This window comes from Caenorhabditis elegans, chromosome II (assembly GCF_000002985.6).
Source record: "Caenorhabditis elegans chromosome II".
In the NCBI taxonomy this organism is placed as follows: domain Eukaryota; kingdom Metazoa; phylum Nematoda; class Chromadorea; order Rhabditida; family Rhabditidae; genus Caenorhabditis; species Caenorhabditis elegans.
The window spans coordinates 940,966-958,166 of record NC_003280.10 but is presented as its reverse complement, the minus strand read 5'-3'; the positions used below and the strand labels follow the sequence as shown (position 1 = coordinate 958,166).

Here is a 17,201-nt window from a genome sequence, read left to right as displayed (position 1 = left end):
TCATTCAACCAACTTGTATTTGCTATTATTATTTAATAAATATTACTTTGGGAATCGCGTTTAAGATCTTAACCTGTCCTCAGGACAGCCACCAAATTATTAGATGTTTAGACTGAGAACCTGTAGCGCAAGTACAATATCATAAAAATTTAGTATAGTTTGTAGTATGTATTTTATTCGAAAAAAAAGCGCATAGATTGATAAATCAATATTCCAAAACAACTCGACTTTTGACTTTCATCCCCAAAATCCATGCATCGCCTTGTTGAATCTTGGTGATTACAAGTTGAGAATCGGCTTTCATATTTATAGTGATCTCCCCAGTCTTCCAAGCAATCCTGGAAATTTTAAATACGAAAAATGTACAAATAATCAGAAAGAAACTCACCCTTCATACTCTTCTCTAATCCTACTCATAGCCTCATTTATATTCTGCTCGGTAATCACGAATGTATAATAAGATCCGATTTCTTTACCATGTAACATCCAGTGCTTCACAAAATCCAAACTTGATCGCCTCAAAGATCTTATTATTATCCTCACTTCTTAATTCCAAGTCACGGATCTCAAACTTCAATCTTGACGGTATCCGCAGTATCCCTCGAGATCGAATGGAAAGTGTGTCAACTTTGATAATACCTCTCCCACCTAATAGCTTTTCAACCAAGTACTTTACTGCCTCGTGGAGCTTCCTCTCATAGATCATCACTTCACGGACCCTTCCAACTGTGAGCACAAGAAAATAGTTTCTTCTTCTTTGTATCATTTTCTCGATATTCTCAATCCTTCTCTGGTTAGCCAGCTCTGTGACAACATTGGCAATAGTTCTCTCTTGATTTCCTCTCAAGTCTACGAGAATCTCCTCCGGATCTTCTTCCACGACGAGATTCATATCAACTCTTCCCTTTTCAGTTACATCCACTTTGAATTTTTTCGGACGAGCGCCTCCGTGCCGATATATAGCTAATTCGTACTCAATCGCATTGACTGAAATACTATTGCCGCTTAATTTCAGGGATTCTAGATGGAGTGGCACAGATTTATCGGTTGAGCCAAGTGATGAGCATTGTTGGGAAAGGCGGAATCTGGAAATCAGAATTAGTTATTTAATACTTTGAATGCCCACAAAACTACGAACTACAAACTACAGACTGGAGCGAAACTAGAGCGAATTTTCCGGTTATGTGACGTCATATTTCCTACAGAATGGGATTGTAAAGATGTCTTAAAGTTTAGTGAAAATGCAGAATAAAACTGCAGAAACTGGAATCTACAAACTACAAACTAGATAATTACAATAAAATTACTATTATTTTTTTTCCTGGCGAAAAAATTTCTGTTGCGAAATATCAAAACATCTCGTTTTTTCCGTAATGCTTTAAACAAATTTAACCAATTATAGTTGTTTTTATAAATGTTAAAACCTACCTTAAATTCGGGTCCGAATATTGAATGACAGTACTGGCATAGGAAAGTGGCTTTGGTTTTTCCATTTCTAATTTCGAAATAGGAATGAACAAGAGGCATGGGACTATGAGAGAACTTGAGATAGTGAGAATTTCTATTTTGAACGACAAAGAGGTATGGAAATTCAAGAGAATCAGAAAGAGTGAGAAAATATTCCTTGTATGCCGTGTTTGCTTCAGTATCAGTTTTTTCTTCTACGACATAAATTTTGTAGGTTTGTGATTATATGACACATATAACTGTTTTGCGAAAAGCTCCTCTTAATGTAGTCAGTAATCTTCTCTCGGTGTTAGCGTCATTTTCTGAAACAGTTACTGCAGTGGTCTGTACACAATTATTTATTTATTCAAAAAATATCAATATCAGTATCGAGGTTGAACTCTGAAATGCATTAAACAATACTTTTCATAAAACTCGTAGCTGATATAAAGAGCTAATAAATTGTTCATACGAAGTAGGACGATGTTCGGATCCTCGTTAGGTCTGAAACATGTAGGGTAACATGTAGGGTACTTACATGCCAATAGTGATAGGCCTACCGGTCAATAATCCTCTCTTCGTGATTTCTTTTAATAATCTCCAAAACCTCCGATCCTTTGTTTTTTGCTTGCAATTCAACTGAATAATAAGTACCAATATCTCGTCCAAATTTAATCCAGTTGCCAATGAGTCCTACGATTATTTGCAACTCGAAATAACGGTCGAACGATAAGTGAGCTCGCTTGTGACGGAGCTCATTTAAATTTTCGAGCTCATTATTATCAAAGGAAGAAATATTTTTGAAGATAAGAACACCAGTGGATTGAACAACTGGATCTTCGTACCTCAAGTTATAGCTGTTGAAGAGAGAAAAATAGTTTAGAGGAAAAGAAGTAAGATGCAGCAATGGCTTGATCTCCTCAAAGAGCTTAATATTATCCTCACTTCCTAATTCCAAGTCACGGATCTCAAACTTCAATCTTGACGGTATCCGCAGTATCCCTCGACATCCGATGGAAAGTGTGCCAACAATAATGAGACCTCTCCCCCCGAATATTTTCATAACATCGGCAGTATTTATCTCTCGATTTCCTCTCAAGTCTACGAGAATTTCCCCAAGACCTTCCACCACAACAATATTCATATCAACTTTTCCATCCTCGGTCACGTCCAGTTTGAATTTTTTAGAAAGACGGCCTCCGTGCCGATATACAGCTAATTCGCATCTAATACTATTGACTGAATCACTATTGCCGCCTAATTTTAATGAATCCAGGCGGAGTGGCACAGATCTTTCGGTTGAAAGAAGAGATGGGTATTGTTGGGAAAGGTGGAATCTGAAATTCTGAATATTATCAACAGAAGAACATGTACGAAGCATGTGTTGGGAATTTCTTTCCTTTCCGTATGCTGAATTGTTGGTGGAAATTCAAACGGACCGTTATACATATAAAGTATTATAGTACCTCAAAAACAGAAACTGGAAAGTATAAATTACAAAATACAAACTACGAACTGCAAACTACTGCAACTGGGCACAACTGTAATAACAAGCTCTTTTTCCCAACAAAACAATTTTGTTGCGAAATTTCAAACCAGCTCTTTTTTTTCAGAAAGCATTAAACAAATTAAAACAATAAATAGTTTTTGTTATTTTTAGAAACTCTAAAAATTACCGTAAAATCGGATCAAAATATTGTATAATAGATTTAGTACTTAAATAGGAAAGTGGCTTCAATTTTTCCATGCCTTACTCAAAAATAGTAATGAAAAAGAGGTGCTGTAAGAGGATCAGAAAAAGTGAGAAAATATTTTTTGTTGTTAGAGATAGTTAGAGGTTATGTATTGAATGTGTTTGCTCAAGCTTATCAGTGTTTTCTAGAACGACATAAATTTTGTAGGAGGTGTGATTTTATGACACAAACAACTGTTTTGCGAAAAGCTCCTCTTAATGTAGTCAGTAATCTTCTTTTGGTGTTAGCGTCATTTTCTGAAACAGTTACTGCAGTGGTCTGTACACAATTATTTATTTATTCAAAAAATATCAATATCAGTATCGAGGTTGAACTCTGAGATGCATTAAACAATGCGTTTCACAAAACTCGTAGCTGATAGGAAAACATGTAGTGCACCTTCCTGTCAATATCAGTAGGCTTACCTCTCAATAATCCTCTCTTTATGATTAATCATAACAGTCTTCAAAATCTCCCTTGCTCTGATTTCTTCATTCATTTCAAGCGAATAATAAAAACCAGCTTCTCGTCCAACCTCAATCCAATTGTCTATGAGCCTTGGCACATTTTGCCATCGGGAAGAGGGCTTGAGAGATAAATGGACTCGTTTGTGACGGAGCTTATTCAAGTTCTCCAGGTCGTTATCTAGAAGTAAAAAGTAGCCGTCAAAATACAGAGTTTCCGTGGATCGGATAATTGGATCCTCATAATTGATCTTATAGCCAAAATATAGAGTAATAGAGCTCAGAGGTGTGGAAAAGTCCAGTATTGGCTTAATTGCCTCAAAGAGCTGATTATTATCCGAAGAAAATAATTGCAAGTTATGAACTTGAAACTTCAAACTTGCCGGGATCCGTAGTACAATTCGACAAAAAATGGTAAGCTTATCAACTTTGACAATAACTCTTCCACCGAAAAATTTCTTAAGTAAATACTTCATTGCTTCGTGGAGCTTCCTGTCGTTTCTTAAGTCTTCGTGCCCCGGTCTGGCTGTGAGCAAAATACGATAGGATGTTAGTTCAGGTCTATCGATATCTTTAAACTCTCTCAAGTTGACAGAAATCTCGTCAGGATCTTCGCCCACTACAACATTCCTATGAAAATCCCTTTCCTCAGTAACATCTTTTTTTGGAATATTTTTAGACTAGCGCTTCCTTGCCAACACACACGTAGATTGTATTGAATCTTATTGACTGAAATACTATTTATTTGCAGTCAAACGGATCAATATGACTTTCTAGCACCCAGCAAGACAGCCACCACCAACTGAGCACACCTGAGATAGCTCATCTATCGGGTTTTCCCACGAAGACAGAGGAAAAGTGAGCCCGTCTGCTCTGCAGCAGCCAACTCGCCAAAGAGCTCAGATATTTACATTCGGGCCCTAGTTTTGTTATGTGATATAAGCTGTGAGCTCGACAAGTTCGGCATGCTCCGACGGTTGCCAATTGCTTCATGTGGTGTCAGGCTGTCCCATAGCAGCTTGATCTACAAAAAATGCGGGAATTTTCTCCCAGAAAAATGTGACGTCAGCACGCTCTTAACCATGCAAAATTGGTTGAGATGTCTGTGACTCAACTCCCGCATTTTTCGAAGATCAAACCGACATGGGACATTCTGACATCACGTGTTGCTTGCCGCTCCCCCCGACCCCCATGTTATGCAAATTATAGACCCCTCTCCGCCTTCTTTTCTAATAATAACTCTGCCAAGCGGAGGGGGGCTAGGACTCCCCTCCTCCTGGACACATGTGGTTCATGTGATTCTTATAAGGGCAGGTAAGATGAGAGGGCTGGAAACGCAGACAGAGAAGACGTGCATGTACTATTGATTTCGGCTAGGAGGGTACGGCATTTCGCAATGCAACTCGGCAAAACGGCCTAACTTCATAGCATACTCTTGCAACTTCTTATCAACAATTAGGCATTTTAGCTTTTAAGCAAACTTTTGCAGCTTTTCAGACGACTTTTGCAATTTCTTAGCAGATGTATAGCTAAATTTCGCTCACAATCCCGGTGGTTTTAGCAACTTCTTAACAGCTTTTTACAAAGTTATATAAATGTTTTTATTAAGTTGCAGGACTTTGCTATGAAGTTGCGACGTTTTGCCGAAAATGTTTTTTTTGCAAATAATTTAGCTTACAGCTTAAACCATGGCAGCAGCACCCGAGCAAATATCCTATGACAGTACACGGCATGTTATTCAGTATATGAAGCCGGATTTGAGGTAGTGCTTTTTTTGGATATTTCATGTTTTTGAACCAGTGCAATAGATAGTTGTTAAACAGCGGCCGATATTTTCGGGGGTTCCGCCGGCTTCACGCCACTACCCATCAATGACCTCTGCCTTGCGGAACCCCGAAAGTGTCGGCCGCTGCCAAACAACTACCTATCGCACTGGGTATTTCACTACGGGGTTGGGGCTAGCTAATTGATTCAACTCTGATAAAAGGGCTTCAGCCCCCGGAGACTTACGTTTGCAAGCCTAATCCTACTAAATGTTTCACTTTCAGATTCCGCCTGTCGCTTACTGTCCATCCCTCCGCGCTGCCGAAAAATCAGTTCCCCTTCACATCAAGCACCTCAGAATTACACCTCATACAATTCAAATCAACAAAACAAGACTTCAACTAGCTATTGGTCAAAAGGGACCAGACAATGAGCCAACTTCATATGATATTGATCAGCATGGCGAGAAGGATCTCGGAAAAATAAGACCAGCTTCTGACGATGAGATCTTAATTGATGGAAGACGTCACGAACTTACCGAGGAGGAGAAAGCAGCCAATAGGCCATTCGAAGTGGCAGCTATTCGTGAGAATTTTCGTCTCTTTGCGTTCATGGCCGATATGGTTGAAACAGACGTTGAACCAACTGAAGTACGATTTCCCAACCATTTGGGACAACTCGTTCGGAATTCGAATCAAGAGTTGGAAAGTGTGATTCCAAGTGCAAACTGGCACGTTACGTTCACTCAAGCTCGCCTAGGCATTTTTGAGCCACTAAGCAAAGGCAAAGGCATGGGCAGAAAGCTACAGGAAAAGCTCATTGAGAGGGTAGCATATACTAAGAAGTTGCATGAAATAATGAAGTATCTAGCGGAAAAGCTATTTGGCGGGAAACACCTTAGAATTCAAAAACTGGAAATTGGCTCAAATCCCGGAGTGCTCCGCTTGCCAAACAATATGACGATTTTCACTCGGAATCTAGAACTCTTTGATGAAGACCACGAGTATCTACTAAAAAGTATTCGTCCACTAATGAACCTGAAAAGCTTGCCATTGGCATCGCTGGAACTCCACGGTCCACTTCCACTTGAAAGTGACGTCATAGAAACTTCCAAGAAGCTTCTTCTCAGTGAGATTCTTGATGTGAATTTTGACGTTGAATTCCAAGAAATAAAGAAATTCAAGAATCAAGAAGTAGTGCTGAAATTTGATGAGGCAAGAGCTCACTTTTATGAGTCTTTTGAAGTACCTGCTGGAAGTTGGGAAGCCCCTGGGCAGTTGCTACAGATTTTTTGTTTATCGTGAGGCTGGCGCTAGAGGGCTTGTGAAGAAGATCAAGGACTTGTACTGGGATGATGCAGAGGTTTTTTATGGGTAAGTGGGAACCTTGTTAGGCACTCTTAGACTTACCAATGACAATTGTAGGTATTCATTTAATTTTTTGAACTCTCTGAAACTCCAAGATAACCTATACGATGTTTCTACTAATTTTGTGCAATTTTCGTAAACATTTTACTGTTAGGATTCTAGACCACTTAAGATTACCTCAGGCACTCAGGCACCTGTATAGATATTTTTTGTCTGAATTCAGCTACTCGTAAGCTATATTTTAGTCTAATTCCCGATAGGTGCTCTCAAAAAATTACTCCCGTTTTTTCAGAGCAACCGAGTTTCCGATCACCTTTAATATCCCGATGAAGTACTCCTCATCGAAAAATGAAGTCAGTATTCACTGCGAACTGGATCCGAATCTCCGATTTCATTGGGTATTTTCCATGACAGTTCAGAAGCCGGAAATTATTGACTATTGATTTTTTGTCTCATTTAGTATGTAAATTTTATGTAAAGCTAGTATTTATTTTTTTTCTTATTTATTTCCCAAACTACCTCGAATTTTTTGAAAATAAACTTTGCTAGTTTGCTTCGACAGATAATTCAAAGCTCTACCGCTGAACTCAGTATATTGGAAGTGGTGTCAGGTTGTCCCATAACGGTTTGATCTACAAAAAATGCGGGATTTTTTCCCAAAAAATGAGACGTCAGCACGTTTTTAACCAAGCGAAATCAGTTGAGAAGTATGCGTCTAAATTCCCGCATTTTTCGTAGATCACAACTAAATGGGACATTCTGACACCTTATTTATAGAAATTTCGCAATAGCAAAAGGGCTAAGGGGAGCACATTCCCACATGCCTGGCGTAGCTCACGTGCTTCAAGAGGGGACGTCTACATGGGTGGAAACGGAGACAACTCTGCACTATTGATTTTGGAGCAAGTGCACTTTTGTTGCAAGCTTTGGCCCTTATTCTAGCATGTCACCATCCATGTCTTCTGCCAGTTGGAAGTACGTTATAGAGCATTTGGAGCGTAATGTGAGGTGAGTTAGAGCAGCCGACAATTCACTGGTTTAACTTTCGAGATGACCCTTGAAGTGTCAGCCGCTGAAAAACAAAACAAATATTTCCAGATGCCGTCTCTCAGCCTGTTGCCCAAGCCTCTGCCACACTGAAAAATCCATTCCTCTCCACATCAAGCACCTGGTCATAAACCCTGACATAAACCCTGACAACCGTCCACCACCATGCAGGGAAACGTGCTCAAAATTACCTGCAAGATTGGGTTCCGATTGTGATCCCAGAGACCGAATATCACATAAGGCTCACGCGAAATAAGCCCTTCCTCCAGGAGAGGGTAGCCTATACCAAAAAGCTACATGAAGCAATGAAGTACCTAGTTGAAAGGTTGTTTGGAGGGAATCAGCTTAAAGTTCAAAAGTTGGATGTTTCGCAGTGCGTTCAGTGGTATTTTGTATAAGTTAAACTAACAGTACACTTGGTGACTCTACAAGGATTTATTATAGACAACTAGTAACACTAATAGACAAGTAACGCAAGAACATAAAGTAAGAACTGATTCGGGAAGTCCCTCCAAGGTTGGCAATATGGTCCACGTGTCCAAGGTTGAGTTGTTCGTATTGGCGTGGCAAGTTCATGGCGTGAATGTTGTTGTTGTTAGATTATCTTGTTCCTTGTATGCATCCATCCGGGGTTCACGTCGCAAATGGTTCACGTGGTTGTTCTTTGTTAGCACTGACTGTTGGTTGTTCCTTGAGCGATGGTGATAGAAATGCTCGGTGTTGTTAGCGTCCATTGTAGAGTACATAATTATACAATAATTATAGAATAATTATTAAGTCGTGAATAATGGAGATCCTGCTCCATGCTATTCGCGACATTGGAAGTTTGTTCCGAGTCTGGAGTGCTCTGCTTGCCAAGGAGCCTAACAATTTGCAGCCGGAACTTGGAATTATTGGATCAGAAGGCGGAATCGTTTTGGAGCAAGTTCCGAGTACTCCTTGATCCCAAAAGCATTCCATTCAAATCCCTGGAGCTCAATGGCTCGATTTCTATAGACGATAACGTCATTCAATCTTCTGAGCTCCTTATTCACAATGGAAGACTTGATGAGAATATTGACCTAGAATTCGAAAAACTATTGAAGCTCGCGAATCAACAAGTCGAGCTGACCACGGTTTATGGATCTCCCAATATGGTTGAACTTTAAAGTTCGAAACCTGTCTCTAGCAAGTTGCTATGACAGCTTTGATCTATATATTGAAGTAGTCCGAAATATCCTCAACCCTTCAAGTTTGGACGACTCAGAGTTTCAGCACCCGGATATTCATTCCGCTCGGCGGTTGATTGTCATACAGAGGCCATATTCAAATTGTCTAAATATAGCTAAAACTATCAGCTCTTTTCCAAATGTTCATATTTATAATGGAGATAGGTTTGATATAAGGTATTGGATTAGGCTTGTGGGAATATTGTTGGCACATACGCCGCCTGTTGGGTCACGTCATTCGCTGCAATTTGACACGAAGAGTGAGGTGAAGGAGATGATTAAGGAGTTGAAGAAGGATCCTAAAGCGAGAAGAGTAAGGTAAGTTATTTGATTTTCGAACATTATATATGTTGGACAAGGCTCATCCTAAACATGTTCCTAAGTCAGGCCTAGGTCTGATCAAATCCTGCCCGAAGTTTAACTAAGATCAGACTACAGTTCAGCTGATGAGGCCTGACTAACTTTCAGAACAATAAAAACTGTGTAAAAAATGTCAGTACAACATGCTAAATGCTGAAAATTTTAATTTCCAGCCACAAGAAATCCTACGTCATCTTCCCTATCGACTCGAGTGCAGAAGTCTACGTCTTCTATTAGAGGAATAAGGAAACTATTGGAACATGGAATTTGGTTATTACTGTTCGCAAGCCTGATGTGAAAAATTAATAAATTCTCAATTTCCTCATAATAAATCGTTTGCCAATTGAAATATTTTTGAAATTTTTTGATCTACCAATTTTTGATAGGTTTTTTTTGATCTTCTAAAGATGACGTGGCAAAACGCTCGAGTATTCCAATCAATAAATTGTGCCACAGCGTTTAGCATTGCCCCACCAACAGTCATTCTCTTATTAGTTTTCGCTCTGTACTTTTTTATTTTTTCTATACTACTTTCGTTTTTTGTCTGTTTCCATTTTAAGATATTATTTTTAAATCCAATTTCCAGCTAGAAAATAATGGCGTACTCATTGCCGCTCACCTATCCAAGTCTCAAATGTGTCATCAAGCATATGGAGGTTAATTCGAGGTATGTTTTATTTTCCTTTAGTTAAATTGATATATTTTAATACAAAATACCCAAGTTTTACTCTCAATTGAACAGAAAATAGAAGTTTTTGGGTCATAAATTACCATTCATATTTTTCAACTTTGAGGGCTGATATATCTGTTCTCGTTGGTTTTATCAAAAAAATTTTGACTGACAAAATGTTTCTCATCTATTTCTCTTTAGTTTTGTAGTTGAAAATTTTTTGATATCGTCAAAAGTAACCGAGTTATGAGGTGTCAAAGTGGGCTTGCACTCCACTCAATGTTTTTTTTTTCAGAATCCAACTTTCCCAAAGATGCCCATCAATCCGAAAAGCTGAAAAATCAATCCCATTGAAAATCGGTCACTTGGAACTGGATCAGTGTCGTGTGAAGATCAACAACACAGACTATTCTCTAGCAGTGGTCTGCAATTACTTCTCAAGCCCGTACGATCTCGATGAAGTTGGATCTATGGATCTTGGTGAGGTGATAGATGAGCAACGAGATGTTGTAGTGGATAACCGAAGTCTGGAAGAAGGAGAGAAGCGGATACTCAGAATGGAATACGAGCTAAGAATGCTGACAGATGACTGGGAAAAGAAAAACGCTCTGATCGGGGAGGCACTTAAGAAGGAACTTAAAATGACGACGGAAAAATCGGAGCTAGTGAACCGTAAATGTTACGTCGGAATTATCAAGAGTCTATTTCTGTCTCGCAGAGTGGGTGTTCCTGCGCCAATTTGGGATATTGATTTTGTGAACAAAAATAAACTGATCACCTTCCGCGATGAAAAGCTCTCCTACAACATGAAGCTTCACCAGGCTTTCAAATACCTGATTTTCAAGTTGTTCAGTGGAAGACGGGATGCTATCCAAGTGAAAAAGCTTTCAATCGAGAATAAAGGGATCCTTAGAGTTCCAGCAAGCCTCAACTTGAAGGTGACCCATTTGGAAATCCTGGGCTCCGGTGTGGATAAAATCGCAATTTCCTTTCAACCACTGCTAGAAGGATCCAGCCTGCAATCCATCAAACTGAACAATGACTTCAACATCGAAAATCCTATACTCCAAACCTCCCCACTCCTGATCTTCAAGAACCCAAATGAAAACCTGTTCCGAGCCAGATCAGCATTCACCAATGTTCGAGTAGAGCTGGAAAAGTCGACCATCTTCCCACGAGAAGCTTTGGACCTTATTGCGAATTGGTTGAGACATGGGAAGGAAGTCGGGACGATTTGGAATTTTTCACTGACCGAGGTTACAGCGCTAGTGTGTTTCAAGGATATCCGGAAGCTGCCTGGCGCAAAGTATGCAGGACATAAAACGTAAGTTGGGTTACTGTAGAAGGGTACTGTACTGCATTTATTAAAATGCAAGTACAGAAGATATGTATGTCAAAAAATAATTTTGTTTCAGAAGCTCTCAACTCGGACGTAGTGTTCTCATCCCTATCAACGCATTTTCGGAAATTCACATCTTTGACGAGAAGGAAGAAGCACAAGACGGAAACGACTGGAGTTTGAAGATCACAGTTCGGAGGAAATTGTGAATTTCGTCGTATTGTAAAATTATTGTAAATTGTCGTAAATTTTTTATAGTTTTGATATTAAACGTTTTATTTTTTTGCAGTGGAATGTATCTTGTGAATATGGTTACTGTAGCGTAGAGCTCCCAGCTGAGTGAAGTGCAAAAAATATATTTGGAGCGGCCGACACGTTCGGGGTTCAGCAGCTTGGCGTAAAATGAGTAGATTGGTGTGTGCGCAACGTACTGCGAAAATGTAGTTATTTGGAGAGGCTGCCACATTCGGGGCTCCACGCCGCATTATACATTCGGATACATGCGGCGACCTCGAGGGAGCCCTACTGTAGGGTTACTGTAGCGGTTCTACTACTTTGTTGTTCTGGAATGTTTTGCCTAAAACTTCTATTATATACATAGATAAGGTAAAACTTGAATGATCATTCATTTTCGTAACGGTTAAGAAATATTAGTTCCATAATTAGCTGCCCATGAATAAGTTGCGTAGTTACTTGTGATGCAGTGGAACACCACTTTTAACACATTTGTAGTAGAGTTATAGATCTTATTGCTATAAATGTCAACTATGGCAAATGGCTGAGTTTCATCGATTCCAGAGAAGAGCTGCATATTCTGACCCCAGAAAAGGTGAAGAACTTCGAATTGCAATTGAGCGATCGAGCCTTGAGATTCAGTTATTATGTAGGTGCATGGAGTTGGGTAGCCGGAGGCTTGATCGGGGTAGCCGGGAGAGTAGAACGATCCATTTCCAGTCAAGAACTGAGTTCCATTACACTGTCCTAAAGCAGTTGGTGTCGGCGTGGGCAGATTCTGTGGATGCTTGCAGATGAATGGAATTTTATTATTACAGTTGGTGCTCAACCATTGCCCCTTTGGAATCACACTCCCACTCATTGCCAGGCTTGAACATTTTCCTAGGTTTGGGTTGAAATATCCAAAGTTGGAATAATCAAACGTGCTCCCGTCGACCCAATACTTCCCGACTCCATCAGTTGCTGCTCCGATCCTATACTCTGCTACTCCTGTGGAATTTACCAAGGACTGAAGGAAGAGGTTTTCAGCCTGAGAGTGAATTGACACCAAGTCTCCTGAAACTCTTTGGCAGACTTGTCGGGCATCAGGCTCATCTAGTAGATTTGTGTTGACTGAGTAGCAGAAGCCATTGTACGTATGCTCACAGGAATCTGAAATTCTCAGGGTAATAGCAGCTGACATATTGCGGGTCTTACCTGCCCTGGGCACCTCACAAAAAAAGCTGTAGTAGGAATAATCTCCATCTGAGGATATCCACTTCCCGGCGGAATTTCCGGATGTCAACATGTAAGCACGAGTTCCTACATCGGTATTTGGATTGCCAGGTGCAAAGTTGTTATAGTTGCTAGTTGTTCCAGAGCCATCAGTCCAGGAGCATGAGGAAGCTGACGGATATTGACAGGATAAGCCAAGCCAAATGGGCCGAGTCAGGTTGTTAAGGCCGGAAATGAGCTTGAGAGTGAAATCGTCCTAAAATAGACAAAATCTAAAAAAAAAACTCAGGCCCACAAAAAGCTCACTTGTGCTTCTAGAACTGAAACCATGTTGCTTCCTTTACTAAAATTTCCGCACACATAACTTGCATCTTGGTAGAGCATCGGCGTATTGAATAACTGAAACTTGTTTGAAATTCAAGAAATCTTCAAAACTCTCTAGGAAACTCACCTTGAGACAAGTGTTGTCCTTGTAGCTCCAAAACCCCTCAGGACAAGGTACTGAACCATTTGGCGTAGGTGTAGGTGCTCTGGTGGGGGTGCCAGAGGTGCTAGTCACTGTAACTCATACCTATACCTCTCTAGGTTTTCTCTAGGTTCCTAGGTCTTACCGTGAAATGGAACTTCACAAATATACTTCAACTGTGTGTATTGATCTGCAGATACCCATCTTCCAGCTGAACTTCCTGATACCAGCATGTACACGTAATTTCCGACATCCAAATTTGGGTTTCCTGGAATAAAAATTCAGAAGTTCTTTGCTTTCAGCTCTTTCAGCTCTTACCAGCGACAAAATTGCTATAGCTGGAGGTGTCGGAACTATAATCCGTCCAGTTGCAGGGGCTGCTAGTCTCAGTGCAGATCAGGCCGATCCATTTGGGATCCGATGAGGTTACCGAAAAGGCTAGTGCTTTGTTGTCCTGAAAATTATTTAAATTATATTGAGATGCCGAAAAAACAGCCCAACTTACAATAGAATTATGAATTGAGACTAAATTTCCACCGGGAAAACTTTGACAATCGGAGAGTGCATCCATAAAAAGCTTCTTAGTGGTGCTCACCTAAAATTTCAGTTACAATACATAAAAAAGTAGGGCTACTAACCTGGATACATGTGTACCCATTAAGTACAATAAACCCATCAGGGCAACCAGAATAGCTGGGAGTTTGAGTGTTGTAAGGAGCTCTTGAGGTAATTTGGGAGACAGAAAATGTAGCATATATATGCAGTAGACATATTATGAAAATTTTCATTTTGCGATTCCTTTTTGAACCGGCAAATTACTTTTAAGCACATTTTTGAAGAGGTGATAAGCCTCTTAACCACCCTCAATAGGTTGCTGATAAGGATGACATCTATGAACTTGTGTGATGCTGGAAATCAAACTGAAACCCAGTTTTTGATAACGATTCTTTTAAAGAAATGTGAAGTTTGATGCTGGCGGAAGCAACTAATATGAAGAATTGACCCTATGTTGCAAGATTTAGTCATTAGTCTGGTTTTGGGCTTACAGCTTGGTGCTCCTATAGTACTTCTACAATACTCCTACAGTATCCCTAAAACACGTCGAAAAGTGAGCTGGTTCACTTGTATCATGTTATCTGTTATTTTCAGATACTCGAAGTGCGTTGGTGTCGATTTTCTAAGAGCTTGGTTGGAAGGGGAAACGGCGGAGAGTTGGAATCTGGAATTTAGAATAAATTTGAGTGAGAAAAAGAAACCCAGAAACCTATAACTTACCTCAACATAGGATCGAAATGCTTCACAATGCATTTGACGAATTAGGGTCTAAAGCTTATTTTTTCCGGAGGCAAGAATTTTGAGAATTTTGCTGAAACTTACCAAATTCTCCATAAAATAAATTAAAAAGAGTTGTGGGAGTAACTAGGTAAATGATAAAAGTTACAACAGCAACTAGTAGGAATACAGGGCGGCTAGACATGAGGTGTGTAGAAATGAAGTCCTTGCAAAGGTGCGCGAGATCCGATAAAAAGGGCGAATAGGTAGAAAAAGTGTTTAGCTTGAGACCCGATCTTTGTGAGATACGGATAATTTCCCGTTTTGAATAGGAAATGGCATTTGAAAGTGCAAAGTTTGTAGAATTGTCGTAAACTTTCTGATTTATAGGGGATTTCAAAAGCAAGCTTTGTCTTCAAGATTTAAGGAAATTTATTCAACAATAAAAGCAAGGAACGAAAAAAAAACAACCATTAAAACTGTGTCGGTTGAACTTTGAAATAAACTTTGGATCTTTCCATTATGTCATCGTAGAACACGTAGATTTCCGAGAAGTCGTTCATTTTGATCGCAATGCTCAATGGGAAGTGAGATCTGGAAAATTAGCTTTAAGCTACAAGCTATAAACTACAAACTACAAACTACAAACTACAAACTACAAACTACAAACTATAAACTACAAACTATAAACTATAAACTACAAACTACAAATTACATACTACTAATTACTAACTAAATCCTATAAAACTAAAACCTACAAAGTAACCACTGTAAAGATGCACATGGTGCATCGATGGCTTCAAATGCACTGCTAACTACAAACTACAAAATACAAACTACACACTACACATTACAAACTACAAATTACTAATTACACAATACTAACTTCCAACTAAAACCTATAAAACTAAATCCTAACAGAATGACTTGGATGCACATAGTGCATCAATGGCCTCAAATACATTGCTAACTACAAACTAAAAACTACAAATTACAAACTACAAACTACAAACTACAAACTACAAATTAAAAACTACAAACTACAAACTACACACTGCAAACTACACACTACTAACTACTAACTAAAGTCTATAAAACTAACTATAAAATCTTCAACCAACTGTAAAAATTCATTCTGACTGCACATGGTGCATCGGTAGCCTCAAATAAACTGCTAACTACAAACTATAAACTGTAAAAACTCCAGCTAACTGAGACACGAACTACAGATTTTTGTAGTTTGTAGTTTGTAGCTTTCCAAATCAAAAGCTCACCTCCGAACCACCTGGAATCTTTCATCGAACTCTTCTTTAATATCACAGACCATTTTCTTAGCATAATCTCTTCCACGGAATCCTCCGATCGTGAACTCCGTCCCAATTTCCCTTCCATTCTCCAGCCATTCATAAATGAACAGCTTAAAATCCCCAGAAAGGGAAATCGCATGAACTCGGGCGTTTGTGATACGGTGGAAGTGATCACTAGTTGGAACGATCAGAAGTTCGGCGGTAAGGATAATCGGGTGGGCAAAAGCCCAAGTATTGGAAAGACTTAGAGATTTTAGGGGGTAACTTGAGGTATGTAGAATTGTATCCAGGGTGACGCCGGTTTCGATGATGGAAACGTCTAGATTCTTGCAGATCATGTTGAGGTTCTTCGAAAAGATGTAGTGAACTCTGTCAACTGAAATTTGAAGGGTCTCCACTGTAATCGGAACACACCGATCTCCCAGAAGCTTGTCGATTATATATTCCATCGCAAAGTTCATACGTCCATCGTTAGCTGTTGTATTCGTTTCTCTTTCATCAAATACTATCCCGCTAATACCGGATCTTAAGATTTCCACAGTGAAGGGAGAATTTGGAGTTTTCGCGGAAAAAATTGGTCGAAATCCCACGTCGTCGACCTGGAAGCAGTCGAAATCCCAACTAATGAATTTTATATACAGGGGAAGTGAGAGCTCTGTGGTGTGGTAAGATGGGCTCCGCGATGAGAGGCAGAATCTGGAAAATATTACAATTTTTATTGATTTAAGAAATTTTTGTTCAAAAACGCTAAGTATTGGAACAGTTGAGCTCTAGTTCAAAATTTTGTTAAAAATTCAATTTTGCAAAATGAGGGAAGTTTTGTTTTGCATGTTTTTGAATTGGCGTGAGACAGCAAAAAATTCAAAACTTTAAATCAAAAAATGGGCCTTAGCCTTAGCCTGAGCCTGAAACTACGCTTAAGCCTAAGCCTAAGTTTCAGCTTAAGTTTAAGCCTAAGCCTAGGTTTACGCCTACGCCAATTTTATTTCTTGAAAAAAAAACTGTATTTTTCTGAACAAGTCTGTGACAAAGTTTTTCAATCAAAAAATTTAAAAAAAATTAAATTAAAAAAAAAAAATAAAACTCAAACCTTTTATGTGACGTCATATATCGAGTGATACATTTCAAGCTCAAAAAGCTTATTGGTTTTGAGTCCATATAAAGAGAATAGTGTAATAAATGAAGAGACCGGTCGATAATATGTTTGATGTGCAGAGATAGAAAGGGCAATGTGAGAAACGGCAGAGATTTTCAGATAGTTTGCGCGCGCAGATGTGTGTGTGTGTGTGTGTGTGTGTGTGTGTGTGTG

At 39.3% G+C, this 17,201-nt stretch overlaps 4 protein-coding genes and 3 pseudogenes across 8 annotated transcripts; 3 read left to right on the top strand and 4 right to left on the bottom strand.

Moving 5' to 3' along the window:
- Positions 1 to 205: 205 nt before the first annotated feature.
- On the bottom strand, positions 206 to 1,493 carry fbxc-6 (annotated as a pseudogene). The gene is made up of 3 exons: positions 1,429 to 1,493; positions 389 to 1,085; positions 206 to 338 (listed from the first exon to the last, which is right to left on the bottom strand). Coding segments are annotated over exons 1-3 (895 nt in total).
- A 298-nt stretch (positions 1,494 to 1,791) lies between these two features.
- Positions 1,792 to 3,241, bottom strand: fbxc-7 (F-box C protein). Its single transcript, NM_061462.4, has 3 exons — positions 3,123 to 3,241; positions 2,007 to 2,783; positions 1,792 to 1,950 (listed from the first exon to the last, which is right to left on the bottom strand). The coding sequence occupies exons 1-3, from the start codon at positions 3,191 to 3,193 to the stop codon at positions 1,830 to 1,832; spliced, it is 969 nt and encodes a 322-aa protein (NP_493863.2). The 5' UTR covers positions 3,194 to 3,241; the 3' UTR covers positions 1,792 to 1,829.
- A 2,082-nt stretch (positions 3,242 to 5,323) lies between these two features.
- fbxc-57 lies at positions 5,324 to 7,325 on the top strand (annotated as a pseudogene). The gene is made up of 3 exons: positions 5,324 to 5,405; positions 5,692 to 6,780; positions 7,067 to 7,325. Coding segments are annotated over exons 1-3 (1,430 nt in total).
- Positions 7,326 to 7,659: 334 nt separating this feature from the next.
- On the top strand, positions 7,660 to 9,735 carry fbxc-41 (annotated as a pseudogene). The gene is made up of 3 exons: positions 7,660 to 7,782; positions 7,873 to 9,347; positions 9,563 to 9,735. Coding segments are annotated over exons 1-3 (1,771 nt in total).
- A 240-nt stretch (positions 9,736 to 9,975) lies between these two features.
- fbxc-32 (F-box domain-containing protein) lies at positions 9,976 to 11,682 on the top strand. The gene is made up of 3 exons (NM_061459.4): positions 9,976 to 10,056; positions 10,355 to 11,383; positions 11,475 to 11,682. The coding sequence occupies exons 1-3, from the start codon at positions 9,986 to 9,988 to the stop codon at positions 11,605 to 11,607; spliced, it is 1,233 nt and encodes a 410-aa protein (NP_493860.1). The 5' UTR covers positions 9,976 to 9,985; the 3' UTR covers positions 11,608 to 11,682.
- Positions 11,683 to 12,009: 327 nt separating this feature from the next.
- Positions 12,010 to 14,101, bottom strand: clec-43 (CUB domain-containing protein; the record flags this gene model as incomplete). Its single annotated transcript, NM_061458.3, has 8 exons — positions 12,010 to 12,784; positions 12,830 to 13,103; positions 13,154 to 13,246; positions 13,299 to 13,405; positions 13,459 to 13,581; positions 13,632 to 13,767; positions 13,819 to 13,908; positions 13,952 to 14,101. The coding sequence occupies 8 exons, from the start codon at positions 14,099 to 14,101 to the stop codon at positions 12,039 to 12,041; spliced, it is 1,719 nt and encodes a 572-aa protein (NP_493859.2). The 3' UTR covers positions 12,010 to 12,038.
- An 898-nt stretch (positions 14,102 to 14,999) lies between these two features.
- Positions 15,000 to 17,184, bottom strand: fbxc-36 (FBA_2 domain-containing protein; the record flags this gene model as incomplete). Of its 2 annotated transcripts, NM_001318299.2 has the most annotated exons (3): positions 15,000 to 15,179; positions 15,860 to 16,588; positions 16,983 to 17,184. In NM_001318299.2, 3 exons carry the CDS (start codon positions 17,048 to 17,050, stop codon positions 15,059 to 15,061), a joined length of 918 nt encoding a protein of 305 aa, NP_001305228.1. The 2 variants fall into 2 exon arrangements, with proteins under 2 accessions (NP_001305228.1, NP_001305229.1); NM_001318300.3 differs by lacking the exon at positions 16,983 to 17,184 and having other exon boundaries at positions 15,059 to 15,179; positions 15,860 to 16,353.
- Between the last annotated feature and the right edge of the window lie 17 nt (positions 17,185 to 17,201).